The sequence below is a fragment of the Mauremys reevesii genome, linkage group 3 (genome assembly GCF_016161935.1).
Source record: "Mauremys reevesii isolate NIE-2019 linkage group 3, ASM1616193v1, whole genome shotgun sequence".
Classification (NCBI taxonomy): Eukaryota; Metazoa; Chordata; order Testudines; family Geoemydidae; genus Mauremys; species Mauremys reevesii.
The window spans coordinates 34,438,857-34,456,224 of record NC_052625.1 but is presented as its reverse complement, the minus strand read 5'-3'; the positions used below and the strand labels follow the sequence as shown (position 1 = coordinate 34,456,224).

The following is a 17,368-nucleotide window of genomic DNA, read 5'->3' as shown; positions in this document are numbered from 1 at the left end:
GGTTCTGCATGAAGGGGAGGGTTTGCAGGAAGGGGCGAGTGGTGCCTTCTTTGCATAGGGGTTTGGATCACGGCAGTGGGCTGCGGGTTTGTGCGTGGGAAGGGGTGATGGGTGTGGGAGAAGGGTGAGTATCTGTCCGTGGATGAGGGCTCTTGTTGGGGCTCAGGGCAGCGGATAGGCTCGTTGATCCGTTGGAAGTGCATGGTAAGGGCAGCCTGCCTTTACATTAATGGCGTGGCAGGCGCTAGGACCCTGGACAAGCATACATATTACGAAATGACCAGGGGCAGCATACACAACACAGAATGACCCTGGTGCCTACTGACTGCAGTGTGTGTGTGCCCCGCAGTTGATCCTTTCCCCAAGTCTGTACCCTGGTACTGTAGGCTATACTGCAAGTATGAAACCCTGTCCACCCCATACACGAAAAATCCTCTGACAGGAAAGACATGACCGAAACAGTGATTAACAGCAAACATCTTTTATTAATCTAATAAACAGTGGGGGGATGAACCTTGGATTTGGGACTGGCTGAGCCTATAAGGGAAGCACTTCTACAAATTTCTAACGTGAGAAGTGCGGGGTACACGGTCGCTCTGTTCTGGTTCAGTGACAGTTCTCACGGCCTCTACCGCCTCCGTCTTGTACTGTTGGATGAGGGGGGGCCAGGACTTCTTGGCGGGGGAGGGCGATTGCAGAGACACTGCAGGGGGGCCCTGTCCTCCAGCCTGCGGTCCTGCAGGACATCAACAAGGCGACGAAGCGTGTCCGTTTGTTCCTTCATGAGACCAAGCAGCGTTTGGGTGGTCTGCTGGTCTTCCTGCCGCCACCTATCCTCACGTTCCATGAGTGTGCGATGCTGCTCACATAGGGTCTCCTCCAGTGTTTCTGCTCTGCAGCCTCTGCTCGGGAGCAGGCCATCAGTTCAGCGAACATCTCGTCCCTAGTCTTCTTCTTTCGCCGTCTAATCATTGCCAGTCTCTGCGAGGGGGATGCCGGGGCAGTCCGGGAAAGAGCCGAAGCTGTGTGATGGGGAAAGTTAGTGATTTCCTTGAACAGATACATTTTTGCGAACAGTGAACACCGTCTAGTCAATTTCTATGAAGAAGACCGTACCGGGCAACAAGTCTCACGTGGTCTCAAGAGAAGCACAACATTTTGGGCTACGCTCTGATTGGCTGCGGCATTGCACAGGAGAGCGGAGAAGTCGGGAGAGATAGCTGAATCCGTCTAGCAGACAGTCCTGGTAAGCCTTACAGTACATTATGCTTATCAGTTAACGGATAGCTGTGCCCTCCTGCTAAAGGCAATCTGGAAATCAGATACTATGACACTTTTCCAGCCACTCCCGACACTGCAGGGGAAAGATCAATGTATGCTTTTCCTCTGTGGCCTACAGCACGTGGCTGCTAAGCGAGGGGCTTTGTTATGCAAAGTATAAGTAAACCATTAAGAACAGTAACTATTCGCTAATTGCCCTAATTAGATGCAGCACTTCATGAACGAGATTACCCTGAGGCGGGTCTCTCAAGTACAGAAAGACAGGATGTTAAGGGAAGCACTTCACCGACCGGGACCCTACGCAGCCATGCTGGTTGAGGCGATGGTTCCCCTGTATCTACGGATGTCGTGGCGTGGAAGAGTGTGCTTCACCGGAGGACCAAATAAGGCACCTCTTCCTAGAAACCTCCTGCGGAGGGTATTTGAGGAACTTTTTGAAGCATTTGTGGAATTGTCCATGGAGGACTATTGTTCCATCCCAATCTGTGTGGACCTACTGTTCGTATAGTTTCCCGTTAAAAACTTTTAGATATAGTATTTAGATATAGAATTTCTATTTTTTGTATACATGTTTTCGTACAAATAAATGTTTTCTTGTTTATAAGACTTACCTCCTGATCCTTCCCCTGACTCTGAGTCCGGGTTCACGGCCGGGGAGGGTTGGTAGGGGATCTCTGAGGGTGAGGAACAGATCCTGGCTGTCAGGGAAAGCGGCATTGTGTTCGCTGTCGCCTGCGCCTTCCTCCACGGACCCTTCGTTGTCTTCCCCATCGGCGAACATCGAGTAGGAACTGTCCTGGTTCACTATGCCATCCACTGAGTCCACGGTCACTGGTGGGACAGTGGTGGCAGACCCACCGAGAATGGCATGCAGTGCCTCGTAGAAGCGGCATGTCTGGGGCTGTGCTCCGGAGCGTCCGTTTGCCGCTCTGACTTTTTGATAGCCTTGCCTCAGGTCCTTGACTTTCACGCGGCACTGCATCGCATCCCGGCTGTATCCTTTCTGTGTCATGGCTTGGGAGACCTTCTCGAAGGTCTTTGCATTACGCTTGTTGGAGCGCAGCTCCGACAGCACAGACTCCTCGCCCCACACAGCGATCAGATCCTGGACTTCCTGGTCTGTCCATGCTGGGGATCTCTTTCTATTCTTCCATTGGGCTGACTCCTCTGCTGGAGAGCTCTGCATCGTTGCAGGTGCCGCGGAGCTCGCCCCGATGTCAAAGCAAGAAATGAGATTCTAACTGTCCAGACAGGAAAAGGAATTCAAATTTTCCCGGGTCATTTCCTGTGTGGCTGCTCAGAAAATCCAAGCTCGGACTGCTGTCCAGAGCGTCAACAGAGTGGTGCAGTGTGGGATAGCTCCCGGAGCTACTAAGTTCGATTTGCATCCACACCTAGCCTAATTCGAGCTAGCAAGTGCGAATTAACGTTACTCCACCTGTCGGGGTGGAGTACCAAATTCGAACTAAGGAGCCCCCTAGTTCGAATTAAATGGCTTCCTGGTGTGGATGGTTGAGCGATTAGTTCGAATTAACGCTGCTAAATTCGATTTAAGGTCCTAGTGTAGACCAGGCCTAAGAACTTACGGCCTCGTACCCAGAAGGAGAGGGACATCCGCCTCAGAGCCCTGCTGATGGAGTCCACTCTCCACCCGGCTTCCGAGCTGTCTGCGCAGGCCGCACCAAGTACTTAGGCCTCCATGCACAGTGTGCCGCTCGCGCCCGGCTCCTCTCGGCACTTTTCGCCGTCACTAGTGCTGAAGAAGAAGACGAAGAAGCACTCGCCGGGGCCAAGCAAGAAGGCCCAAGGGTCATCCAACCAGGAACCAGAGGAACCAGGCCTGTCCGCCAACCTTCTCCAGAGCAGCACGAGTGGGCCTCTGCAGCTAGGGATCCTAGCCCTCTTAAAGGTCCATCACTGACTCTGGTGAGCGGAAAGGGCCCACCACCCTGCTTGCACGGTCGTCATTCCAAAGCTGGGAGCAGAGAGCACACAGGTCTCCACCTGCTCCTGTGACGTCTCTGGTGCCGCAGGACCAAGCTAAGGCTCCCCGAGAGGACAAACCAGCCATTAAGATCTCTCCGGGGGCGGGAGAGCACCACAGATTGCCAGATAAGCAATCCTGGGGCAGATTGCAACCGCGCCATCAGTTGCCCAGACTCTCCCCCCGGATGTCAAAACATTATTCCCCTGTACTGGATCATGTTATGACGCCGATCTGTGTCTTGATGTCGAGCCTGGTCGCTGGCTCCATGGGACTGCTCCCCCTCTATTACTAGTCTTCACAACGCCGTTCTTCCCAGTGCCAATCTCCCCAGCACCGGGACTGCTCCCCCCGGTATAGCCACCGCTTGCTTACACCTGGTCAGCATTCACCTGTAGCCACGACCAGCAAGCAAACCCAGGCGTCGATGGCTCCTCCCTGGTCGCCAGAGTGCGGTTCCCCTGACGCGGCGGTCCAGTTCAGCCCATCGCCCTGGTCTTCGCGACAAGATTGAGCACTGGAAACTGCTTTGTCATCTGTGGCACCGCAGTGGCTGCAAAGCCAGTGGCCAATGCAGTGGCCATATTGTGGGGCATGGGGCATTCCGGTGATGATGATACCCCCTTTGCAGCGCGCATCTGTGGCCGCGTTGGAGCGGGTATTGGAGGCCCTGCTGGGCCTGGTACCGGAAGTTCACTCAGAAGTTGGGATGCATGTCTCTGTGCCCACCCCCAAATCTCCCTCTCCAGCGGTGGCTGAGCCCCCAGCACCTCCACTGGCAGCCAGAGCCTCTTCCTCTCCACAGGATTTTCCAGGGCCAGCCTCCCAGAGGACTTTAAAGAGCACCAAGCCCGTCTCAGGCCTGGTGGCTGAGTACTTGAGGCTAGAAGTGCAAGAGACAGCCGAGCAGGAGGAGACCCTGTTCCATGTCTTCTCAGCCTCCATGCCTTCCCAGGTTGCCCTGCCTGTACACGATGGGGTCTTCAAGATCACCAAGTCATTTTGCACACCCCATCCTCCATCCCGCCCACCTCTAAACGGGCCAAGAAAAAATATTTTGTGCCAGCCAAGGGTTTTGAGTACCGTTATACGCACCCACCTCTGGGCCCGCTGGTTGTGTCTGCTGTCAACTAAAAGGACAAGTAGATCCCCACCACTGCTCCCAAGAATAAAGAAGCCAAAAAACTTGATATATTTGGCAAAAAAATTTATTCAACAGCCAGCTTATGCTTCCAGGTGGCGAACCATCAGGCCCTGCTGGGCCAATACAATTTTAACCTCTTGTAGAGCCTCCAGAAGTTCCAGGACTCCCTTCCTTAAGGTCAGGCTCAGGAGTTTGGTACCTTTGGTAGAGGAAGGTACTGTGGCAGCCAGATGCTCCCTGCAAATGGCATGGGACTCGGCAGTGAGGGTGGTCACATCGGCGGTGGTTATGCGATGCACCTCCTGGCTCCAGACAGCAGGCCTCAATTCAGGACCTCCCCTTCAGTGGAGCTGGGCTCTTCTCCAATCAAACGGATGCCAGACTTCATGGGTTGAAGGACACTAAGGCTTCCCTTTGCTTGTTGGGCATGCATATCCCGCAGTCAGCCAGAAAGCCATTCTGGCCTCCATCGCCATCGAGGCCTTGGCAAGCCCGGCAGGGACTTACAAGGAGAAGGGATGCTGGGTTTAGCCATCACCGCCCTTCTTCCTCTCGCTTGCCAGCCCAGCTTGGACCCTCAAAGAACCTGGCGGAGGCGGGGGCGGGATCAGTCGTTTTGAGGGTGTGCTCAAGGGCGATGCCCCAGTCAGCCAGCCAGATTCTTCCCATCCTTTCCTCAACTGCCTTTCCCCCTACCGCTCGGCCTGGTCACGGGTTACCTCGGACCACTGGGTCCTGGACGTAGTAGCTCAGGGCTACACCCTACAGTTTGTGGAAACTCCTCCTTCCCACCCTCCTGCTTCCTGGTCCCTCTTCAGGGGCCCCTCTCACGAGCAACTCCTGGTTCAGGAGGTCGACAAGCTCCTGTAGTTGGGGGCTGTGGAGGCAGTTCCTCGGGACATGGAAGGATTCTACTCCCGTTACTTCCTAATCCCGAAGGCCAAGGTGGGCCTCAGACCTGTCCTGGATCTGCATGGCCTCAACAAGTCTCAAGAAGTTGAAATACTGCATGGTCTCCCTGGCCTCCATTATCCCCTCCCTGGATCCAGGGGACTGGTACGCCGCTCTTGACTTAAAGAATGCTTACTTCCATGTCTCCATATTCCCAGGACACAGATGGTTCCTGTGTTTTATAGTGGTGGGGCACCACTTCCAGATCACAGCGCTACACTTTGGCCTGTCCTTGGCTCCCAGGGTGTTGACGAAATGTATGGTGCCAGTAGCAGCTTACCTCAGATGTCGAGGGGAATCCAGATTTTCCTGTACCTAGAGGACTGGCTCATCAAGGGCAGGTCACTAGGACAGATGTGGAGAAGCCTCAATCTGGTATGCTCCACTTGCAACGACCTGGGCCTGTTAATAAACACAGAAAAAGTCCATGTTCACTCTGGTCCAGCGCAGAGAGTTCGTCATAGCAGTTCTTGATTCCACACGAGCCAGGGCTTTCCTTCTGGAAGCATGCTTTCAGGCCATGGTGGATCTCATTGCCCATGTGAGGAGACAGCCGTTCACCACTGCCCACACTTGTCTGCGGCTGATGGACCACATGGCAGCGTGGAAATATGTGGTCAAGCACGCCCAGCTTCATCTGCGACCCCTGCAAACGTAGCTCTCCACGGTTATGTTCCCAGCAGGCACTGCCTAGACCGAGCGGTCATGGTGCCGGACCGCGTTCTCTTGTCTTTAAACTAGTGGCTAGACCCCAAGGCAGTGCTGCGGGGAGTTCCCTTTATGCCCCATCACCATCGCTCACCCTGGTCTCGGACACATCAGATCTGGGTTGGTGAGCTCAGCACCCAAGGTCGCTGGCTGCAGCACGACTTAGCTCTTCATATCAATGTCAGGGAGCTCAAGGCGGTATGCCTCGCCTGCCAGTTGTTTTTGCCCCACCTAAAAGGCAAGGTGGTGCAGGTCCTCACGGACAACACAGCCACGATGTATTACATCAACGGGCATGGGAGCATCAGGTCCTCGGCCCTGCGTCAAGAGGCACTGAGTCTCTGGGACCTTTGTGTGCAGAATGCCATCCACCTGCTTGGCTGCTCACTTACCTGGAACCAGGAATGTCCTGGTAGATCGCCTCAGGAGGACCTTCTCCTCTCGCCACGAGTGGTCCCTCCATCTGGAGGTGGTCAACCTGATCTTCTGACAATGGAGGGACCTGTTTGCATCCAGGCAGAACAGGAAGTGCCACCTGTTCTGCTCTCTGTATGGTGGGGACAAAGGTTCCCTGTTGGACGCCTTCCTGACCCCGTGGTCAGGAGCGCTGATGTACGCCTTTCCGCCAGTGCCGCTTATCTAAAGAGTCCTGGTAAAGGTGAAGCAAGACAGGGCGTGGGTCATGCTCATTGCCCCGGCGTGGCCTCGCCAGCACTGGTTCAGCATGCTGCTGAGTCTTTCGGTGGCTGACCCGCTGCAGTTACCTCTCGGTCTGGATCTGCTGTCCCAGAACCAGGGCCATCTGCTCCACCCGAACCTGGCGTCACTGCACCTGATGGTGTGGCTGCTCCGTGGCTGAGCACGGACGAGCAGGACTGCTCCATGGTGGTCCAAGAGGTCCTGCTGGGCAGCAGAAAGCCTTCCACCAGGGCTACCTATGTGGCCAAGTGGAAGCGCTTCCTATGTTGGACCTCGGGCAAGTGCATTCGTTCTCAGGAGGCCTCATTGCAGGTCATCCTGGACTATTTGCTGCACTTAACGTTGTCTTCGGTCAAGGTGCACCTGGGGCCGATTTCTGCGTTCCACCCTCTGCTTCAGGGCACGTCTGTCTTTGCCCATCCCATAACAGCACGATTCCTGAAATATCATGTCTGTGACCGAGTTTCCCACAGGGGATCTGAATCTGGTGCTCTCAAAGCTCATGGGACCTCCCTTTGAACCCCTAGCTTCCTGCTCCCTCCTGCTTCCTTCCTGGTCACCAATACATTGGCTCGGCAGGTGTCCGAGATCAGGGCCCTCACGTAGGAGCTGCTCTGTCCGGTCTTCTTCAAGGACATGGTCCTGCTGTGCCCGCATCCAGCTTTTCTTCCCAAGGTTGTGTCCCAGCTCCACACGGGCCAGGACATCTCCTTACCGGTCCTCTGTCTGAAGCCTCACGCATCAGATGAGGAGCGCAGGCTGCATATGCTGGACGTCAGATGGGCACTGGCCTCCTACACTGGTAGAACGCAGCCGTTCTGTAAGTCAACGCAGTTGTTTGTTGCTGTCACGGACAGGATGAAGGGCTGCCCAGTGTCAGCCCAGAGAATTTCGTCTTGGATCATGGCGTGCATCTGCCAGTGCTACCAGCTGGCGAAAGTGGCCCCGCCAGCGATTGTGACAGCTCATTCCACTAGAGCGCAGGCGTCTTCAGCAGCCTTCCTGGCCCAGGTGCCGATTCAAGGGTTCTGTTGGGCCGCTACCTGGTCGTCTGTCCATATGTTCGCGTTGCACTACACGCTGACTCAGCAGCTGTGAGATGGCATCAGCTTTGGCAGAGCCATACTACGAGCTGCATGATGGTGAACTCCGAGCCCACCTCCATTGATACTGCTTGCGAGTCACCTAGAATGGAATCGACATGAGCAAGCACTTGAAGAAGAAAAAACGGTTACCTGCCTTTCATAACTGTTGTTCTTTCAGATGTGTTGCTCATGTCCATTCCATTACCCGCCCTTCTGCCCCTCTGTCAGTCGTTGGCAAGAAGGAACTGAGAGGGCGTGGGCCGGCAGCGCCTAATATACCGCAGTGGGCGCGGCATGCCAGAGGGCGCTACAGCTGGCCCTATGGGCACCAATAAAGCAAAAATCTCCGGCCGCGCACGTTGGCGCGCGCACACCTAGAATGGAATGGACATGAGCAGCACATCTATAAGTACAAGAGTTACAAAAGGGAGGTAACCGGGTTTTATTATTAAATGGCTTTAGGTTTTGCCACACAAAAGAACTTTTCTGATAAATTGGCAGTGATGCCGTGAACCTGCCCTGTAGTCATGCTGGGGGCTGACCACTTCCTTTCATTGTTAATAAATTACATCTCAAGGCAGGGCCTTTCTAGAAGTTTTGTACTGCTTGGGTGACTAATGGCACTTAGTCCTTGGCTTTGTGTATTTTAATACATACAAGGCATTCTCCTGTGCTGACATTACCCAGGGTCTCTCTTCATTTCAATGGAAAGACCCACAGGACTTAGTCTTCTTCTATCTCCTGTGAAACCTTGTCAAATCTGTGTTTAATTGTCCAGAACTGTAGTGTGCTATTGCTTGCTGTTCTCGTGTGGATAATTCACTTAGAGTTGAATGTTGCGGGGATGGTGGTATTATAGTGGCATCCAAAGGGCTGTACAAACAAATTGAAAGATAAAGTCCCTCTCAAAATAACTTACCTTCTAATTTAAGGCAAGATGCAACCAGTGAAGGTAATAACCAGGAGGAGTAAATAGGGAAGGGAAGGGAAGGTGAGGGGAACTGTAGAACAATCACTTGGTTACATGGGCTAGTTGTGTGCACAACTGTGTTGTTCTAAGTAAAGGATATTTATTTTTGTTTCTATAAAAATAAATAATATCTTCTTAACACTGGTCGCACATCAGCCTGGCCATCTTTAGTTGATTAGTTGGGGATGACTTTTTGTACGGGAGGAAGCATAAGTAGGTCTTGGAGAGTAATTTGATGATGCTTTTTAGTATAAGGAAGTAGAAAATAAACCCAGTTGATACTGAATCCTGTCCCATACTATAATACTTGTTAAGCTTGTAGTGTGCACATTTATACACAGTAAATATCTGAGGGTTTTTTTATTCTGTTGTTCTGTTTGTTTTGTAGGTTGCCCTGGAAATGCTGCTGTTGAGGAAGCCAGTAAGATTGAAGTGTCATCCTTTGGCAAATTACCATTATGCTGGTAGGTTTCTAAACAAGCTGTATGTATGTATGTATTTACATTTATAAAAGAGCACAGGGCAAGCACACATAATTTTGAATAAAATTAAAGCTACAGGCCACCTGATTCTTTTATTCTTTCCCTTTGTTTAACGTAACGGAGGTTTTTCCTCTCTCTGGTATAATTTCTGGTCAGGTTTTTGTAACCAGACAGTACTTGGCTACATTAATACTACTTTGATTTGTTTCATGTCAAGGAAAAAAAGATGATGAAATAAACTATGTTAATTTGGTATATTAATCTGTAAACTATGCTGGTGTATAAAATAAAGATTCTAAATAAAGAGTTGATGTTACAAAAAACATCTGGTAACACCTCAAATTATCATCTCCTATAACTAAAAGAGAAAATTCTTAATAATGGAGAGATGAATCTTTAGACTGTATGAATACTCTTCCTTGTTTTTTGGGGGGGGGGAGGGTTTGGTACATCATTGTTCTTAATAGATATTTGTAACAATTTAGGCTAATTTCTGCCATTAATTCAGATCCAAAACTGATTGAAATTCTTGGCGTTCTTGTTAAAGATCTAGCTTGGGGCTGGTCCCTTAGCCTCTTTATACCAGAGTGTCATTGTTGTACAGTTTTACCTTCCTCCTATGGATGTTGTGATGCTTAAATATTTGTAAGGACGTTTATGGTCATTTCATGAAAAGTGCAAAGTTCAGCTTAGAGTATAACTCTTGCAAGTGTTTTCACAGTTACTGAATGCAGAATCATTGTTTGCATAGTTCTAGCCTAAAACAAACAGATTTAGCTCTTCTACTTAACAAACATAATTGAAGTGTCCTCTTGTTCATAGTTTGAAAATACTTTGTGATACATGTACCCTGGCCAGCTATTTAGATGTATGTGCTGTTACTAAAGATTACATGATAAAAACGATAGGTGAGGGCAGGTCTCTTTTCACCCCACAACCTCACATCCTGTGTCTAAGCCAACCCAGGTTCTATAGTAAGATTTCTTGTCTGAGCCTAGCCATTGTCTTCAGCTTGCACTCAAAAGGAAACAATCCAGGAATCTCCTGATGCTTGGATAATCAAAATGTACAAGGCCAAATTCTGGCTTCCAGTCAGAGCCCATTGTGCTACCTAGGAAGTGCAGATGAGCCCAATTTTGGCTATGGCAACCCAGGGAAGAGCTCTCTGCTGGTATAATGTTTGCAGCCTGACACATGTGCCAGCTGCCATCCCAAAATAGGGGCATGAAGAGTTACATTATAGTATGGTGATCCTCCACTGGTGTAACTTGGAGCAATCCCTAGGTTGCTCTAAAACACCAGGAAAGACTCATACTGTCCCAGTTTATCAGGCAGCTCTGTGATTGCCATGCCACTCCCATTGGCCAAATGGAGCTTAGATGCAGGGGGAAGTCTGGTCCACAGTTTCTCTCCTTTTAAGGATAAATTAACAACTTGAAATTCAATATGAAAGTATGTGTGAAGTCTTAACAAGATTAGGTATTAAAAAGACACTGTGCCTGCATGTGGGTGCTGTTTGGATGGAAGGGATGGCAGGTGCTTTTCCTAAGCAGTTCCTTTGAGTGGAAGATTCTCTCTCCCACCAAGAGAAAACCAGTTGTCATTCCCACAGAAGACTGAAGAGAGAAAATTGTCAATTATGTTTTTTTCTTGCAGAAGAGATACTTCTATTGCAAGAAAAGCCCCATCTCTGTTACTTGGTTACTGCCAGTGATGTCTGCAGCCCTGGCCTCTGGTCACCTAATATTGTTCAGATCTGTAATTAGCTGATAAGAGTGAAATAAAGGCCAAAATCTCTCTTCTAGGTTCTGATAAGTGGTTAAAGGCTGGAAAATGCTAGATTTTAAGAATTCATCTTCATTCAAACAAATTTCTATCATTTTCTGCAAGTGGTTCACAATGACAAAGGCAACACAAGAGGAGGCTCTTGTTTTCTTCACATTCCTCACAAGATAGAATTCCAGTTAAATGCTAATACCTGTCAACTAGCAGTACCGCTGTGGGCATCAGAGTACCCTGTTGTTTGCCAGGTGGAGTGAAGGGACCAGAATTTCTCAAGCAGACAAAGAAACCTGAACATGAGTCAGTTCACTACATGATGAATTATAATCTCTCCAATCCAAGTTTAAACCTCATTAAAATACAAAAAGCCAAAGTACAAAACGGCTCTCTGAAGTTTTTCAATGCAATATACAGTTGTGTCTGATATTGACAAAATCCCTTTCTGTCTATTTACAGGGTTTACATGGTAGTTTTGTTGGTGATTATTGGTCAGTCAGTTGCTCTAGGCGAATGGGATTTGTTATTGCAGGAAAACAATCTAACTGCAAGAATTAGTTGAATTCAAACTTTATATGTTTAGTGGCATTTGGATTAATAATTTGTATGTTTTGGTCCGTCCGTCCCCCCCAAATATAAATTTGATTTATCATGGTTCCTTGGTGTATATGTGTACATTAAAGCAGAACTAGATCAAAACAGAGCACAATTCTGACTCATGAGAATGTGAACAATTCCCCAAATATGAGATATTCGTAATCCTCCTTAAAATACATTTCAGGCAAAATAATGAGTGAGTAAGTGGACTTTGAACTGTACTTCGAAAGTCAGCACACTCAGACATCGTCAGGCTAATGAGGGAAGGAAATATGAAATTTTAGGGCTCCTCACCCATCCACCGAGAATGGTGGACATTCTAAACTGAGGACTATTAGCAATAACACTCCAGTTTGTTTATTTTAGAGACATTTGTCAGATTGTGACCTTCAGAAAGAGGTGGTCTCTAAAATAGCCCAGATCCAAAACAAAAGCTCTGTTATGGTCCTTTGAGCTGCACCAGGATTTTGTTTGTTGGGCATTGGAACTTCTCAACTCTGCAACTCTCACTTTAGGAATGCATAAGAGAGACAGACCACATGAAACAGCAATGTGCTCCTATCAGAGTCTGTAAACATCCAATACATAGGGCACTTTTTTGTATGTAGGCCATATACCATGTTATGTGTTCCTCATGCTACGCATATAGTGGGCCTGAACTGGCCCACTGAAATGATGGACTCAGAACCAGTGCTTCCTTCTCTCCCTCCCCCTCTTCTCCCCCCCCCCACATTTTGCAGAAGAGATTTACTGTCTGTCAGTGCAGTAGCAGTCTCCATATGGCAAATACAATGGAATATAGGATGAATTGCTGAAATATAAAGACCTGCTTTAAAAACTCATCCGTATTCCAAGGTCTCAGTTCTATCTTACTGCATTGCAGATCCCCTATACACACTCTGTGTTTCCCACAGCCAGCAAGTACAAAGTCAGTTTCCCAGCAACCAGAGTTAAAAACAGCTTTTCTCCTGTTACTTTTCCTACAGAGGTTTTATCCTAGTTAATTAGGCTGCTTTAATTAATCCTAATATTCATATTAGGGCCCCTGCTGATAACACCACAACTTCCAGGAAACAATACAAAGCCTGAATCCCCTTAGGTGTACAGTAAATTAACCCTTCGTTCATTGTAATAATTCATAAGAAAAGAAGAGACAAATGAAGGAGTTTACTGAAGCTTATGCTTCAGCATCTTTTTTAAAAAAGCATTAAAGATGTACAATTATGAGAAAAAGCTATAGTTTGAGTAATAACACACAGCAGTTTTCATGACAAGATCTCAAAAGATCAATTAAAAAATAACTAAACTTCACTACGTTCCACTGATATAAGTATTGTTCCCGTTTTAACAGATTAATAAAGTGAGGCACAGAAGGGTGGAGTAGTAAACTTGCACAAGACCACGTCAGGTAAACAAGCAGAGAGACTAGAGTGATGAGCTGCTCAAGGGCAGAATTAGGTGTATATGAAGGTTATGCAAATAGGGGAAAATACTAAGTAGTAGAGATCCAGAATTGGAGAAATGGCTGCATACAAAGCAATGAGTCAGAAGACAATCCTGAGGGGATAACAGAACAATGAATGAAACTCGCCCTGTGAGGTCAGTCTCCTTGTACAAGGGCCATACAAAAAGATTTCATATAAATGTAGATAGAAATTGCTAATATTGCTTTCTCCTTGATATGAGAAATTCCTTCAGAGAACAAAAGGATAAATATCACTGAAGAGAAGCGAAACACTGTCTAGTCGTCACAACAGAAGATATTGGGGAGATAGGTGTCCTAGGCCTACTCTTTTCAGTTAAAATTGAGGCACCATTTTTTCAATTAAGAATGTCAAAAGGGAGGTGCAGGAGCAAATTGATAAGTATAGGATGAAATTGAAAAGCAATAAAAACTGAAAGTTGATAAAAGGATATACATTTTTATACAAGGCATAATTAGTCCATGGAGCTCAATGCCACAGGATAGCAGAAAGAATTTAGTAGAACTCAGAAAAGGGTGAGGCATATATCCATATATGGATAATGAGAACATCCACAGTTGTATTACACAGGATTTTTAAAAGTGCTAAAAACCCTGAAGTTTTGGAGCATAAACCAACCACTAACAGAGTTAGGAAGCAACATCAGACATGGACATATTATCCTACAACTGTCCACTATAAGGTTTCTTGCATCTTCCTCTGAAACATTTAGTGCTGTCCATGTGCAGAGACAATACTAATCTGATCCAGGAGAGCGGCTCCTGTGTTCCTCCTGTTTGACTAATACCCACTAAGGATTTCAGCGAGAGCACTAACTTGCTTTAAATGGTCCACACTAGATTTCAGCACTGATATTCAGAGATGAAAATTTATTTTTTCCTGGGCAGTCAATCTAGCAAAGTAAATACATAATAATAATACTTGGCACCTTCCATCCCAGCATCTCAAAGCACTTTGCAGTCTCTGCCAGACTCCTATGAAGTAGTTAAGTACCATCCCCATTTTAGAGATGGAAGGGACTGAATCACAGAGAAACAACTTGTCCAGGATCTCTAAATGAATTTGTTTAATGGCAGGGATTACAAGCAAACAGTCCCGACTCCCAGTCCCCTGCCCTAACAGACAGACTATCATACGAACAAAGATGGAGGCTGGCAGTTAGAGGACAAGTTGTTTATAATTATTTCATTTGTTTTAGGATCTGACATGTGGACACCTCTAGAAAGAAGGCTGTTTAACAAAGCATTATCCACTTACAGCAAAGATTTTATTTTTGTACAGAAAATGGTAAGGCGGCTTCTCTTTTGGTGTTTGCCATTTATAATCTTTTGCTCTTTATTTGCCACATTCAGTTTGAATCTGTCCTCCTTCACGCCTTAGTGATAGACTGACTCACTGCAATCACAGAACCAGTGGAAGTTAGAGATTGCATAATGAATGAAGAATTCAGCTCACTCTGTGTGTGTGTGTGTATACATGTGTGTGCAGCAATAGAACATTAGAAATTTAGTTACTTTTTAAAGTAATAATAAACTCTAGTGTGCATGCTCAAAGTCTGTTTTTTAAAACCCAGATCTGTCAACTTGACTCTCAGAAGCCTGAATAGAACAGCACAAGACAAAAATAAATGGTGGAAACTGGTTGACACCCTATGCACCTGAGGGTGTGGGAGGAGAAAGAAAGAAAACTCAGGCATAACTAAAAGGATTTGCATTGGGCCACCAAAAAATACCTTTCCAGCCTAGTCAAATTTTAGTCCATTGGGGGCTAGACTGGATCTGACAGGGCTGATACTTCGAGATGTTGAGAGCTCTTGGCACCTTAGATTGTACCTGTGATTCTGTGTCAGCCAATTATCCAAGTTTCATGTGACACTGAGCTAGTGTCTCTTGGTATAGTAGCTTTCTAGGATCAGATCATGAAATTATGGCACCAGGTCACAGTGGTGATGAAACACCACACTTAGTATCAGAGAGATAATAAAGACAGAATGTTCTGGGGCATGTTTTTGGTATTCTACCCCCAGAGAAGGAAAGATGGGAAGCAGGCATCTCTCGGGGGGCAGAGCTGAGGTATCTCAATTGTCATTATCCATGCTCAAAATGTTTGGGTTTGTGTAAGTTAAACTTTAATTCTCAGTTTCCTGGCTTTTTAATGGTTGTTTTGTTTAGAGAGAGTGGGGTGTTACACCACCACAATATTCTTCTGAGGATTTTTACTCGTCAGTTACTGTTGTGTACCATCAGTCAACATTGATAGAGCCCTGCGCGGATAGAAAAATGTGTATCCACATCCGATCCCCCAAAATTGTCTGCCCCCTCCCCCTTTTCTTCCACAGACCCCTCCCCACCAGGCCAGGCCAGCATGGAGGCCAGCTGGGCAGCCCTGGGGAGCCGCAGCACACCTTCCACCTGCCCACTGGGGGGGGGGGGGGGGCTTAGAGCATCCCCTATTCGTGTCCCCACCCCCCAGGCGCCAAGCCAGCTCCGGCGGGGGCAGGGTGCATGTGCCTTGGAGCAACCGCCGTGCGGACCCTCCACCCAGCCTGGGTGGGGAGCCTCGGGGGCAGGGCCATGGGCCGGGGGGCTGCTCAGGCTCCCTGTCCAGGGCAAGTGGAGGGTCCACCGCAGCTCCCCACAGCTCCCCGCCTGGCTCTTATGGCCAGGCTGCGGCTCCGAGCCCCGGCTGGAGCCAGGTCGGGGAGAGCCATGTAGGCAGCTGTGAGCCTAGGGCCCTCCACCTGCTCTGGTGAGTCTGTGCTACAGCTCCACAGCCCTGCGCAGATACAAAATTTGTATCCACATCCGAGCTGCTATCCGCAAAAATGGCCCACGGATATAAAGCGGATACCCACGGATTTGCAGGGCTCTAAACACCGTAGTGGAGTTTTTGTCTGAGAATATCTTATAGGAGTGTTCACAAAGCAACCACATTGAAACTCAGATTTGTAGTTTATCTTGGACTGCAGAAATGAAAAAAGACTGGGCTGTCAGAAATTGGTGTTTTTATTATTTTTGTTTTTCAGAGGTAAAAACAAAACAGCCGTTTTAACATTTTGTTATTGGAATATTTGTATTATTGCTTCACACTATAGGTTAAGTCTAAGACAGTTGCACAGTGTGTGGAATACTACTATACTTGGAAGAAAATCATGCGTCTGGGACGGAAACACAGAACACGTCTAGCAGAAATAAGAGATGAATGCCTGGTGAGCTTTAAAAAATAAATATAAAACTGTAACACTTGTAAAAAATCCCGTGTGTGCGTGTGTGGAAGAGGACAGGGCGTGTAGTGCAGTTTCATTTATCTTTCTAATGGTGAAAACTGAAATGTATTAATGGTACAAGCACTTCTACCACTGTATATCAAATTCTGGTCTAGAAACATGTATGTCCTATGTATTTTTCTGCTGCTGGTAGCACTGTAACAGAAAAATATGTGCACACTTTCCTAGATGCATGCATGTGTGTATGTGGATATGTATAGAATCGCTACTGTAATTTTCAGTGTATGAAAAGTTGGATAGTTACTCCTATAGACTATTGGCCTATGTCTTTGGAAAGATAATTTACCTACACTGGCAAGAAAGTCTTAGTTTGCATGTGAGTTCAATGCCACTGTTGTTTGAACATTCTTAAAGTAGACACTTTTTTTAGCAGGTAATTTTGCTAGTGTGTGTGTGTGCATGTTATATATTGCCACCCAGATCAATATGAAGCATTGCATGCTGGGATATGTAGACACCACAGCTTTATAATAAAGACAAGGGCAGTTTTGTGTCATATTGTAGAACTCCTTGGAGCTATGGATAGATGATCATTTTGTTATGAATAAGACATGGAAAGTCCTCCATTGTGGGACAAATAAAAATGTTACAGCAAGAACCTTGAAGGAAGAGACTGATGCTGTGTTTCAGAACTGTCGCTAGTTTTATGCCTTTCTTTTATTCTTTTATGAAATTTTTAGTCTTCCTTAAATTTAATTTTAATTTCAGACAAGTGGGGAAGAGGAAGATTTAGAGGATGAGGAGGAGATGGAAGAAGAAAGAAAATCTGTAAAAGAAGAGGAAAGTGAAATGCAGAAATCTCCTGAACCACCACCTATAGCTCTTGGTGCACCTGTAGACCTGCCACCCTTTCAAAGTCTTACATTTTCTGCAGCCTCTTTTATCTGTGAAATGCCAAACTGTGGTGCTGTAAGTGTA

The 17,368-nt window shown here is 47.3% G+C and overlaps 1 protein-coding gene across 15 annotated transcripts in view; it reads left to right on the top strand.

The window, feature by feature from the left end:
• TRERF1 (transcriptional regulating factor 1) overlaps positions 1-17,368 on the top strand; it is a 152,773-nt gene that overhangs the window by 129,804 nt on the left and 5,601 nt on the right. For all 15 annotated transcript variants that reach the window (XM_039532762.1, XM_039532764.1, XM_039532768.1 and 12 more), the window contains 4 exons: positions 9,211-9,286; positions 14,363-14,451; positions 16,259-16,372; positions 17,159-17,359. In XM_039532762.1, coding sequence (XP_039388696.1) covers positions 9,211-9,286; positions 14,363-14,451; positions 16,259-16,372; positions 17,159-17,359 — 480 coding nt within the window. The remainder of the gene's footprint in view (positions 1-9,210; positions 9,287-14,362; positions 14,452-16,258; positions 16,373-17,158; positions 17,360-17,368) is intronic.